This window comes from Lepisma saccharinum, chromosome 7, assembly GCF_977018435.1.
Source record: "Lepisma saccharinum chromosome 7, izLepSacc3.1, whole genome shotgun sequence".
Lineage (NCBI taxonomy): Eukaryota > Metazoa > Arthropoda > Insecta > Zygentoma > Lepismatidae > Lepisma > Lepisma saccharinum.
The window spans coordinates 12,607,821-12,621,418 of NC_139235.1; the positions used below are offsets into that span (position 1 = coordinate 12,607,821).

A 13,598-nucleotide genomic window follows, 5' to 3' on the forward strand; every position below is an offset into this window, starting at 1 on the left:
TGTTTTCTTAAAATTGCTTTCACATGCCATTGACCAAATACAGGAGCCATATTCAAGAATAGGAACAACACACATTGTAAAGTTGGTTTTGAGGGCAGAAACATGTGTTATGTCTGTAAATCTGTAAATTAGTCCAAGTGTTTTCATCGCTTTCGAAGTTATGTAGTCTATGTGATGGTTGAAAGTCAGTTTGCTATCAAAAATGACACCAAGATCCTTGGCTGTCGTACGAACGGAATAACCTGGTTGCATAACTTGTAGGATGACACTGTGCTATTGGATCTTAGGGTAAACCTCATGACAACAGATTTATCCGGATTTAATTTCAGATTCCAGTCTAGACACCAACGTTCAATGTGTTTGAGATTATCTTGGATATAGCTGGGGTCCTGAAATGAGGTAATGTTTGGAAATAATTTGCAGTCATCAGCATACAATAATACTGAACATTCGGAAGAAATATATTCGTGAATCTCATCCATGAAGAGAGAGAAACACAGGGGCCCCAGATAACTTCTTTGGATCACACCGGAAACTACCGGAAACTAAACGTTACCACGACGCCAACGTTTTTATATATTTTTAAATAAAATAAATTCTGCCTTGGTCAGCATATTGAGTTTGTGTTTATACGCGTATTATTGTGAAGGACAAAGTTACTTAATTCTTTCGTAAGAGTTGTTTGTCGAGTACAGCACATGTGGCCAAATAGAGAAATACAGGGTGAGAAAGAAGATGGCGGAGGAAAGTGGAAATAAAATCTAGAAAGAATAAAGGAATAAAGAGAAAAAGGAATAATGAGAGCTAGAAAGAGCGAAAGAATTCAAGAGATAAAGGGATAAGGAGAGAAAGAGAAAGTGAATGAAGTCAAGAGATAAAGGAATAGACAGAGGTTTCAAGAGTGAAGGAATCAAGAGAGAAGGCAATAAAGAGAGTTAGGAAAACTGAAGGAAAGATAAAATGGAATAAAGCGAGAAATGGGGAGCGAAAGAATCAAGAGAAAAAGAAGAAAGGAAAAGAGAAGGAAATCAAGATATAAGGGAATAATGAGAGAAAGAAAGAGTGAAGGAAACAAGTGAAAAATAATAAAGAGTGATAGATAGAGTGAATGGAAATTAATACATACAAGAATAACGGGAGAAAGAAAACTGAAGAATAGCTAGAAATAAAAGAATAATGAGAGAAAGAAAGAGAAAAGGAATTAAGAGAAGAAGGAATAAGGAGAGATAGAAAGAGCGAAGGAAGTCAAAAGATAATGACATAAGGAGAGAAATAAAAAGTGAATAAAATCAAAAGTGAAAGAAGGAGTGAAGAAAACCCAGAGAAAAACGAATAAAGTGTGAAGGAATACATAGAAAAACGAAGAAGGAGAGAAGGAGCAAAGGAAATCAAGAAATAATGTAATAATGAGAGAAAAAAAGTGTGAAGGAACCCCCCAGACAAAAAGCAATGAAGAAAGAAGCTCGAAATATAGGGAGAAGAAAGGAAGAAACTCGAGATAGAGAAAACAAGTGTAGACATAGAGAATCAAGGATAAAACAAAAGAAAGAAGGGATAATATGAGATGGGAGAAACACGAGAACAAGTAGGAAAGAAGATAAAGACTGAGACATATGAATGAAAACAAATATCAAGGAAGGAAGACAGAAAATGGAAATGCGAGAAATAAAATAAATTAAGAACTACTAAATAATCGTTCACAAACAATTGAGACAACTTTTATTTTACTTTTAACTTTATCCCCATTTATGTCTGAATCCACAATTCCTATGTGAACTTTCGGTTTATGTGTTCATTTTCATTTATCAAAGAACATCCAGCATTTTGAAGTTTACATCCGATCACCATCAAGAGTATTGACGAGCAAATGTGACGAAAATGTAAACTTTAATTAGATAACAAAATGTAATAACATTTTTAGGATACAACATAATAGGATTAGTTCTTGTCAAAATACCATTTAAATACAAAGAAATGAAAATGCATTTTTATTAGCAAAGTTTGATTTCATTATGACAACATGTACATAAAGCTATTGAACAATATGTAAAGAGCATTTATGCCATGCATTTATTACTTGTAGTATAAGGCTCTAAAAAGTTTAGTTACAAAATAGAACGTCGTGGAAACTATCGGCGTTCTATTTTAATATTAATTCCACTAATTGGTCTCACTATGAGCTCTTTCACAACTGAAATGTCTTCTCTCCTGTCGAGTGCTGTGACCTTGAACTTTCTCAAAATGGCTGAAATCAGCGTCTTCTCCTCCAGCATGGCAAACTTCTGACCTGAAATAGTAAGAGCAACAATTATATTTGTCGCAATAATAGCTAATTGAAATCTTTCATGTTATCGGATACGATTGTTGCTTCTGTTTGGCTTGCATATTATTTATATAGTTTTCGAATTTAACGGCTTTCAAGTTAGAGTTGACGAGCTGTATCTTTGCGGGTGAACCCTGAGTAATCCCGGATGCGCAGTAGCAAGGGGGAGGAGCTACAGGCTGCGCGTCATTCTCATCTTCCTTCATAAGAGCTCTGGACCACCCAAACGGCGAGAAGATGGCGGAAATGTTTCATTTGATTTTTGTCATTTAGCGTTTCTTTTCTGCCGATTTTGGTAATCTCAAGGATGAGGATAATCCGATGAAATTTAGGAAGAAACAATAAAGATCACTCATGCCAAGGTCAGGATTCTTTAAATACCTCTTCCAGCAGGCCTCATCGCCAGGGAGGTATCAACTCGGGGCAAGCCCCGGCAACTACCAATCTGTTGAGAAAAATTTCCAGTCAGGATTCGAACCTGGGACTACGGCAATGTATGTAACCACAGAGATACAGTTCGTCGACTCTAAGTCCCTGTACTCTAATTTACACAAATAAACGCATTAAAATCATTTGCTAGAATAAATGTGAAATTATAATCAAGAATATTCCTGAGGAGCTGGAATATTTACTTCCATTATCTTGAATTGATGCTGTATGTAAAGTTTAATTAATCAAGTATAAGTCAGAATAAGACTTAACTAAAAATTTAAAGAGATAGGTACGACGTATGTAATAAACTGTCAGTTTATTAATTTATATAACAATTATCGTAGAAATATTTTCACGGAAATGACGAGTCTCATTCATGGAAAGAAAAAAAACAAAACCGTTTTCATGTCTGTACGACAATTAGTTCTCGAAATACGATTTATTTTGTACTTCGCGACAAGTTTGAAAAGCGCGCGCTTGAGAAGGTCCCGTGAGGAGAGGCTTTAGCCTCGCACGAGGCTCCGTCAGCTAAAAGTTTTAACCTGCAGTTTTAGTGTTTATGAACACACGCATTGTTATCATGTAACAGTGGAGTGAGATATAGAAATATGTTGCCATAGAAACGCTCCATTTCAATATTAAGTGACGACCCGCATTGAAAGCTAAGCTAGGAAAATGTCCAGGGACGAAAAATAATTATAATTGCTTAATTATCATAATGGAAATGAATATCGCTAATGGAATGATCAAAGCAAGGGAGGAAGTGGAATTAGCATATTTTTGGTGGATTCTGGTTCTTTGCGTCACTCAGCGGAACAGTCGGCTAATCAAATATTAAAAGCAGCCTAAATTACCAGGGGGTCTTTTTGAGCATTATAACAGGCTTTTTACATGCACGCGAAATTGAATCCTGCTTCCGGCCAACCGGAAACTGATCACACACGCGGCATCCATGTTGTTAATGAAACTGTGGTTGCCCAGTGATTGACGGCTCGTCACTTCGACCTACCCTCCTGACCGAATTGGTCTCCACGGATAGCACGCTGCTGCGACAATAAATGTTTCTGGGTTCGAATTCCGGTTACAGTGTGGACGTTTCTGTCTGTCCTTTTGCCCTTGAGGTCGTCAAATCCTACTTCATCACCGTGGTTAATGAGAAAGCTCTCATAATGTTGGGGGAGATGGTTCACCCTTGCGAGTTCGCTTGGTAAACGATACATACATTTTTATATTCACCGAATTCGAATCTTGTATTACTACCTATGTGACCGAGCATGTTGAGTGGTCGAATCATAAAAATATCAGTGAAGGTTCAATAATTACGCGTCTTGGCTTGTCCAAGAAGAAGTGATAGAAAACATATTTCAATTTTATAAACATTTTTAGTATTTTACGCGACTTTTCTTCCATGTTATTCACTTAATTATGTTAGTAGAATAAAGCATGTTTTACAATTATGCATCCTGAAATCCATATCTGCTGTGCTCAACCTTCTTTCACAATTTTGCATCCTGAGAAGAATCTCTGGTCTGATGAGCGTACTTCTCTTACAATTGTGCATCCCGAAAGTAACCTCTGGTCTGATGAGCGTTTATTCTTTCACAATTGTATATCAACAGAGGAATCTGTGATGTGATGAGAGTTCTTCTTTTAAGATTGCGCATCCCGAAAGTAACCTCTGGTCCTATAAGCATTCTTCCTTTTCAATTGTGCATTTCGAGAGGAATCATTGGTATATTAAGTCTTCATCTTTCACAATTGTACAATCTCAGAAAAATCTGTAATCTGATGAGCGAACTTCTTTTATAATTGCGCATCATGAAAGGATCCTCTGGTCTCATGAGTGTTCTTCATTTAAAACTGTGCATCCCAAAAGAACTTCTGGTCTCATGAGTGTACATCTTTTAATAATTGTGCACCCTGAAAGAACCTCTGGACTCATGAGTGTTCTTCTTTCACAACTGTGCATCCCAAAAGAAATTTTGTCTCCTGAGTGTTCTTCTTTTAATAATTTTGCATCCTGAAAGAACCTCTGTTCTCATGAGTGTTCTTCGCATTCTGAAAGGATCCCTATGTCTCACGAGTGTTCTTCATTTACAACTGTGCAATCCAAAAGAAATTCTGGTCTCATGAGTGTTCTTCTTTTAATAATTGTGCACCTGAAAGAACCTCTGGTCTCATGAGTGTTATTATTTCACAACTGTGCATTGTGAAAGGATCCTCTGGTCTGACGAGTGTTCTTCATTTACAAATGTGCAATCCAAAAGAACTTCTGGTCTCCTGAATATTGTTCTTTTAATAATTTTGCATCCTGAAAGAACCTCTGGTCTCATGAGTGTTCTTCGCATTCTGAAAGGATCCCTATGTCTCACGAGTGTTCTTCATTTACAACTGTGCAATCCAAAAGAAATTCTAGTCTCATGAGTGTTCTTCTTTTAATAATTGTGCACCTGAAAGAACCTCTGGTCTCATGAGTGTTCTTATTTCACAACTGTGCATTGTGAAAGGATCCTCTGGTCTGACGAGTGTTCTTCATTTACAAATGTGCAATCCAAAAGAACTTCTGGTCTCCTGAATGTTGTTCTTTTAATAATTTTGCATCCTGAAAGAACCTCTGGTCTCATGAGTGTTCTTCGCATTCTGAAAGGATCTCTATGTCTCACGAGTGTTCTTCATTTACAACTGTGCAATCCAAAAGAAATTCTGGTCTCATGAGTGTTCTTCTTTTAATAATTGTGCACCTGAAAGAACCTCTGGTCTCATGAGTGTTCTTATTTCACAACTGTGCATTGTGAAAGGATCCTCTGGTCTGACGACTGTTCTTCATTTACAAATGTGCAATCCAAAAGAACTTCTGGTCTCTTGAATGTTGTTCTTTTAATAATTTTGCATCCTGAAAGAACCTCTGGTCTCATGAGTGTTCTTCGCATTCTGAAAGGATCCCTATGTCTCACGAGTGTTCTTCATTTACAACTGTGCAATCCAAAAGAAATTCTGGTCTCATGAGTGTTCTTCTCTTAATAATTGTGCACCTGAAAGAACCTCTGGTCTCATGAGTGTTATTATTTCACAACTGTGCATTGTGAAAGGATCCTCTGGTCTGACGAGTGTTCTTCATTTACAAATGTGCAATCCGAAAGAACTTCTGGTCTCCTGAATGTTCTTCTTTTAATAATTTTGCATCCTGAAAGAACCTCTGGTCTCATGAGTGTTCTTCCTTCGCATTCTGAAAGGATCCCTATGTCTCACGAGTGTTCTTCATTTACAACTGTGCAATCCAAAAGAAATTCTGGTCTCATGAGTGTTCTTCTTTTAATAATTGTGCACCTGAAAGAACCTCTGGTCTCATGAGTGTTCTTATTTCACAACTGTGCATTGTGAAAGGATCCTCTGGTCTGACGAGTGTTCTTCATTTACAAATGTGCAATCCAAAAGAACTTCTGGTCTCCTGAATGTTGTTCTTTTAATAATTTTGCATCCTGAAAGAACCTCTGGTCTCATGAGTGTTCTTCGCATTCTGAAAGGATCCCTATGTCTCACGAGTGTTCTTCATTTACAACTGTGCAATCCAAAAGAAATTCTAGTCTCATGAGTGTTCTTCTTTTAATAATTGTGCACCTGAAAGAACCTCTAGTCTCATGAGTGTTCTTATTTCACAACTGTGCATTGTGAAAGGATCCTCTGGTCTGACGAGTGTTCTTCATTTACAAATGTGCAATCCAAAAGAACTTCTGGTCTCTTGAATGTTCTTCTTTTAATAATTTTGCATCCTGAAAGAACCTCTGGTCTCATGAGTGTTCTTCGCATTCTGAAAGGATCCCTATGTCTCACGAGTGTTCTTCATTTACAACTGTGCAATCCAAAAGAAATTCTGGTCTCATGAGTGTTCTTCTCTTAATAATTGTGCACCTGAAAGAACCTCTGGTCTCATGAGTGTTCTTATTTCACAACTGTGCATTGTGAAAGGATCCTCTGGTCTGACGAGTGTTCTTCATTTACAAATGTGCAATCCGAAAGAACTTCTGGTCTCTTGAATGTTCTTCTTTTAATAATTTTGCATCCTGAAAGAACCTCTGGTCTCATGAGTGTCCTTCGCATTCTGAAAGGATCCCTATGTCTCACGAGTGTTCTTAATTTACAACTGTGCAATCCAAAATAAATTCTGGTCTCATGAGTGTTCTTTTTTTAATAATTGTGCACCTGAAAGAACCTCTGGTTTGATGAGTGTTCTTATTTCACAACTGTGCATTGTGAAAGGATCCTCTGGTCTGACGAGTGTTCTTCATTTACAAATGTGCAATCCGAAAGAACTTCTGGTCTCCTGAATGTTCTTCTTTTAATAATTTTGCATGCTGAAAGAACCTCTGGTCTCATGAGTGTTCTTCGCATTCTGAAAGGATCCCTATGTCTCACGAGTGTTCTTAATTTACAACTGTGCAACCCAAAAGAAATTCTAGTCTCATGATTGTTCTTCTTTTAATAATTATGCACCTGAAAGAACGTCTGGTCTCATGAGTGTTCTTCCTTCGCATTCTGAAAGGATCCCTATGTCTCACGAGTGTTCTTAATTTACAACTGTGCAACCCAAAAGAAATTCTAGTCTCATGATTGTTCTTCTTTTAATAATTATGCATCCTGAAAGAACCTCTGGTCTCATGAGTGTTCTTCCTTCGCATTCTGAAAGGATCCCTATGTCTCACGAGTGTTCTTCATTTTTTACAACTGTGCAACCCAAAAGAAATTCTGGTCTCATGGGTGTTTTCCTTTTAACATTTGAGGGGTCTAGTGAGAGAGGGAGCTATGCCACTATGACAAGAAATGGAAATAAATTGAGTTTTCTAAAGCATTGCGTTGAGTCATAATTTGTATAAGAAAGGGTAATTTTTTTTCTGAACATATTGTTAGATAAATTATTCAAAAGGAAAAATATGAATTTCAATATAAATACCATTTATTATGAACATGTATGGTATATTGTTTTAGTATACCCATGCGGAAAAATCAATCTAGCACATCAAATACTTTGAACAAGGCTTAAATACTTTTGCTTCAGTGTATATCATGTTCACAGGGTTACATATGATCTACATAAAGACAAGTTCATATGTCTTCTGGAGGATCTTCACTGTCCATTGTTTCTGTGGAATTTAGTTTTTGGTAAGCACCATGAAAAACTGAAGGAATATAAGGCATTATTGCCATGAGATCTTTTAACTTCAGGGCTGATATTCAATCTAGCACCAGTTACTGCAACACAACCTCTGCCACTCCTATTGCAGACACCATTAGTAAGTGGCATAGCTCCTTCTCTCACTCAAAATGCTGATGAGAACGTATTCAAGAACTCAGAAAATCTGCTGCAGAACAAGCGGGAGCTATGCCACATGGTTGTAGTTCACATGATAGATGACAGGTGGTAGGAGAAGACTGAAAATGGCAAAAAATAAAATTTTCAAGATTTGTGGCATAGCTCCCTCTCTCACTTGACCCCTTAATTGTGCATCGTGAAAGAACCTCTGGTCTCATGAGTGTTCTTCATTCACAACTGTGCATCGAAAAGAAATTCTGCTGTCATGAGTGTTTTCCTTTTAACAATTTTGCATCCTGAAATTATTCTCTAGTTTGGCAAACTGTATTCTTTCACAAGTGTATTTTCTGAAAAATCATCTTTGGTTTGTCAAAGTTTTTTTTTTTATTTTGCAAGTATGAAGATTAAAAATAAATGTGTGGTGGAGTGAGCATTCATTTTTAACAAGTGTGTGCACTGAAAAATTTTCTATTTCGTTAGGCATCCTATTTTACAAGTGTTCATTTTGGGAAAAAATATAGTGCAATTCTCATTTCTGATGCAACTTAACAGAAGTATAATATCACTTACCTATGCAGTTCCTTGGTCCAGCACTGAAAGGAACATAGGAGTAAGGGTGTCTTCCCTTTATTCTCTCAGGGAGAAAGTTATCCGGGTCGAATATTTCTGGATTAGGGAAATTTTCCGGGTTGTGATGAGCGTCATATATGTTAATTGAAATGGTTGTTCCCGCTGGAATTTTGTAGTTGCCTAAACAGAAGCAGAAAAGAAAATGAGAAAATTCTCAGTTATATTTGTACTTACCTAGACTCTGCCGTGATTACTTACAATGAGAGAAAAGTTTCGTAAAACAAAATGCATCACGAAGTAACAACCTAGGCTAACATGTGGTGCATTCTATTTGTTAGTGTATATTATCGTGTAATATTATTCAAAATACAATGGGGCCGAATTGAAACGCCCTAATTTAAACTGTCTGTAACTCCACATGTATTTGATGCATCCAAATGAATTATGCATTAATGAGTATATATATACACAGGGTGTCATTTTAATGGCGTCCACGGACCACAGATTCGTGTAGAGGACATCAAAACAAACAACTTTTCTCAGTAACATTTTTCACGTTGGTGCGTCAATTCGACGCTACAGCCGTTCAAAAAAGACCGTTTTGCCGCCTGGATGCTGGCAACCCAACACAACATTTGATCGTATCTGTGACGTCATTTCCTGCGGCAAAACAGCGCACGCTAGGGTTGCAAGGAACACACAAATTTTGTGAAAAATGACAAACTACCAACCACATTATTAGCTGTAAAACGAAGCGAGAAACGCGTCCAGTAAACCGAACATCATAGCCTAACAGCCAGAAGATCAGCAGTCATCTCAGGGGAAGGGGGAAGTGACCCAGCGATATGAGAAATGGTAAAAAACGTATTCAAAATGAAGTGTCATTATCGGATTTTGTCTCAGCCTACATGTCAAATATCAACAACAATAACTTTTATTGTACTTACAACTTACATGTGGCTGTTTACGCCCAGCTACATGTCAATTATATTTGCAAATCGCGTTGCAAGGTTGATGTCTACAGGTTTGTGTCCAGATGCCTTGTGGTACTTTGTGCTGATAACGGAAGTATCTGAGGTTCACGTTGTTACATTACAGCTGAAACACGTACAACCACAGTAACAATCTAATGATGAATCAGTAGCGAATATAGTGCTCTGTTCGAGTTGCAAACTATTACATGTGTATCCGGTGCGTAGATAAACACAGTCATCGGAGAGTTTGTTTTACTACTATTTATATCCCTGTATTTTCAACCATTTTTGTCACTTGCCTCATAATGCCCGAAATATACATTATATTATGTGTTGCTTACCTTTGGAATTTTGAGTTCTTTCATTTCTATTTTGTGAGCTGTTCAGTGTGTCACAGAAGGACGAAGTGGATAGACTAAATTGTAGATGCCAACTTGGTAACTAGATTTGCAAATATTTGACATGCAAGCTGATACAAAATTCGATATGACCACTTCCCCTTGAATTCTATTTTCTTTCTACTATTTTTCGTATCGTTTGTTTACTTCCTGTTAGGTTACAGAACGTGTTTTCTTGTTTTGTTTTACGGTACATAATGTGGCTGATTGTAGCTATGTCATTTTTCACAGAATATGTGTTATCCTGGCAACCCTGTAACGCATCGCTGCACGATGGGATATGACGTCACAAATGCAATCAAATGTTGTGTGTGGTTGCCAGCATTCAGGCGGCAAAACGAGCTTGTATGAACGACTGTAGCGCCGAAACGACGCTCCAACGAGAAAAATGTTACTGAAAAAAGTTGTTCGTTTTGATGTCCTCTATACGTTTCCGTGGTCCGTGGGCGCCATTAAAATGACACCCTGTATATATATATATGTATATATATAGTCCTAAAGTTTCTGTGATCAAAGTAGTAATTAGTACACTTAGTACATTTCTAGATGCGCCTGACATTACCCCACTAGCAGTGGCGTATACTGAGTCCAAGATCTGGCCTATCTCACTATGTCACGTGATCCTAGGCTATGAATAGAAATAAATTTATCAACTCCTAAGAAATCAGGTTGCCAACTCATGGGAAATCAGGTTGCCAACTCATAAGAAATCAGGTTGCCAGCTCATGGGAAATCAGGTTGCCAACTCATGGGAAATCAGGTTGCCAACTAATAAGAAATCAGGTTGCCAACTCATAGAAAATCAGGTTGCCAACTCATAAGATATCAGGTTGCCAACTCCAGAATCAGTATCATCATCTCACTTATATGAATAATATTATCTACAATTTCTCCTGTATTTTATTCTATAGACTTCAGGCTTCGCAGATAGGCTAGCTAGACCAGAATATACAGTTCTGCCCACTATAATTTTTTCCTGTGGGGTCATGTCAAGGACATGGTGCATTCAACCAAAGTGACAACTCTGGTACCGCTTCGTGATAGGATTACATGGGACAACCACACATGCTACAGGCAACCTGATGAGAAATCGAGTATCGGCTGGACATCCTCGATGCGACTCGTGGGGCGAACGTGGAAATGTACTAAAAAATGTACCAAATGCTCTAAATGTACTAATTACTACTTTGCTCACAGAAACTATAGGACTGTGTATATTCATTAATGTATAATTCATTTGGATGCATCAAACACATGTGGAGTAGGAGACAGTTGAAATTTGTGCGTTTCAATTCGGACACCCTGTATTAATATTCGTTTTTTAACATATAAGAACACCAGGAGATGAGTAGTTAAGGTACAGTCTCCCCAATGAACAAGTTGTTAAGTCGTAGCCTTGTAATCAAGGTGTCTCGGGTTGGATACCCGGGTGGAAGTAGTACCGGTATTATTGTATTATTGCATAATCTTTATATTATCTTTAGTGTATTATAATGATCATTATGTGTTTTTTTCCTTTTGTTTTTATTCATTTATTGTATCTTTGACAAGGGTTGGTTGTAAGAACGACCCATGAGGCAGAAACACGCCTTATTAATTAAGGACCATTCTAATGTATTCTAATAATTTTTTTTTACTGAAATAGACATTGAATGAACCACACTAGAACTGAAATATAATAGGTTTTATTAATCTAAATTTATCTATGATCTTTTTTAACGCTTAAGAATCGAAGGGTATTTCAGATCATGTGAAGTCACCTAAACTCACACACACACACATTCCTCTCTCTCTCTCCCTCGCACACACACACACACACACACCTCTCTCTCTCTCTCTCTCTCTCTAGAAACACACACACACTCCTCTCTCTCTCTCTCTTTCTCTCTCTTTCTCCCTCTCTTTCTTTCTCCCTCTCTCTCTTTTTCTCTCTCTCTCTTTCTCCCTCTCTCTCTTTCTCCCTTTCTCTCTTTTTCTCTCTCTCTCTTGCACACACACACACACTTCTCTTTCTCTCTCTCTCTTTCTTCCTCTCTCTCTTTCTCTCCCTCTCTCTTTCTCTCTCTCGCGCACATACACACACTCCTCTCTCTCTTTCTTCCGCTCTCTCTTTCTCCCTCTCTCTCTTTTTCTCTTTCTCTCTCGCACACACACACACTTCTCTCTCTCTTTCTCTCTGGAAACACACACACACTCCTCTCTCTCTCTCTCTCTAGAAACACACACACACTCCTCTCTCTCTCTGGAAACACACACACACACCCCTCTCTCTCTGGAAACACACACACACTCCTCTCTCTCTCTCTCTCTTTCTCCCTCTCTCTCTCTCTTTCTACCTTTCTCTCTTTTTCTCTCTCTCTCTTGCACACACACACACACTTCTCTTTCTCTCTCTCTCTTTCTTCCTCTCTTTCTTTCTCCCTCTCTCTCTTTTTCTCTCTCTCTCTTTCTCCCTCTCTCTCTCTCTCTTTCTCTCTTTTTCTCTCTCTCTCTTTCTCCCTCTCTCTCTCTCTCTTTCTCTCTTTTTCTCTCTCTCTCTTGCACACACACACACACTTCTCTTTCTCTCTCTCTCTTTCTTCCTCTCTCTCTTTCTCCCCCTTTCTCTTTCTCTCTCTCGCGCACATACACACACTCCTCTCTCTCTTTCTTCCGCTCTCTCTTTCTCCCTCTCTCTCTTTTTCTCTTTCTCTCTCGCACACACACACACTTCTCTCTCTCTTTCTCTCGTGTCTCTCCATCTTTCTCTCTCTCTCTTTCTCCCTCTCTCTCTTTCTCCCTCTCTCTCCATCTTTCTCTCTCTCTTTCTCCCTTTCTCTCTCTTTCTACCTCTCTCTCTCTCTCTCTCTTTCTCCCTCTCACTCTCTTTTTTTCTCTCTCTCGCACACACACACACACTTCTCTCTCTCTCTCTCCATCTTTCTATCTCTCTCTCTTTCTCCCTCTCTATCTTTCTTCCCCCCCTCTCTCTCTCTCTTTTTCTCTTACTCTCTCGCACACACACATACACTTCTCTCTCTCCATCTTTCTCTCTCTCTTTCTCCCTCTCTCTCTTTCTCTCTCTCTATCTTTCTCTCTATATTTCTTTCTTTCTCTTTCTCCCTCTCTCTGTTTCTCCACCTCTCTCTCTCTTTCTCCCTTTCTCTCTCTCTCTCTCTCTCTCTCTCTCTCTCTCTCTCTCTCTCGCACACACACACTCAGTATATTTTTACCCAGCTTGCAGTCCTCTGTGGTCGTTCGTCCGACACTTCCCACTGTTGGATACACTCTCATGGTCTCCTTGATGCATCTCTCCAGATAGTGGAGGCTGTTTAAGTCTTGCATCGTAGCTGGTCGGTCGCTGTCACCGAATATTTCATGCAGTTCTTCAAATACCTTTTCCTGCAAGAATAACAACACATGATGATGAAAAAGCATATCATGTAGTAGGAACATGCCTACATATTGATCAGACCATCTCCAGAATGTTGTAGATAAGCACGGAAATAGCATCAGTAATCTTTATGGAATGAAAAGGTAACATATTGGTCACACAAGTACTCTTCAGGGAATTTTATTCTCTCATTTGTTTGTGGTGATAGAGCATACGGCAT

At 38.3% G+C, this 13,598-nt stretch overlaps 1 protein-coding gene across 1 annotated transcript in view; it reads right to left on the reverse strand.

Moving 5' to 3' along the window:
* The window catches only part of LOC145990096 (cytochrome P450 4C1-like), a 62,514-nt gene that overhangs the window by 24,303 nt on the left and 24,613 nt on the right, over positions 1-13,598 (reverse strand). The window contains exons 10-12 of the mRNA XM_083125748.1: positions 13,218-13,386; positions 8,634-8,813; positions 2,131-2,287 (exon numbers count right to left, since the gene is read on the reverse strand). Of these exons, the coding sequence (XP_082981874.1) occupies positions 2,131-2,287; positions 8,634-8,813; positions 13,218-13,386 (506 nt within the window). The remainder of the gene's footprint in view (positions 1-2,130; positions 2,288-8,633; positions 8,814-13,217; positions 13,387-13,598) is intronic.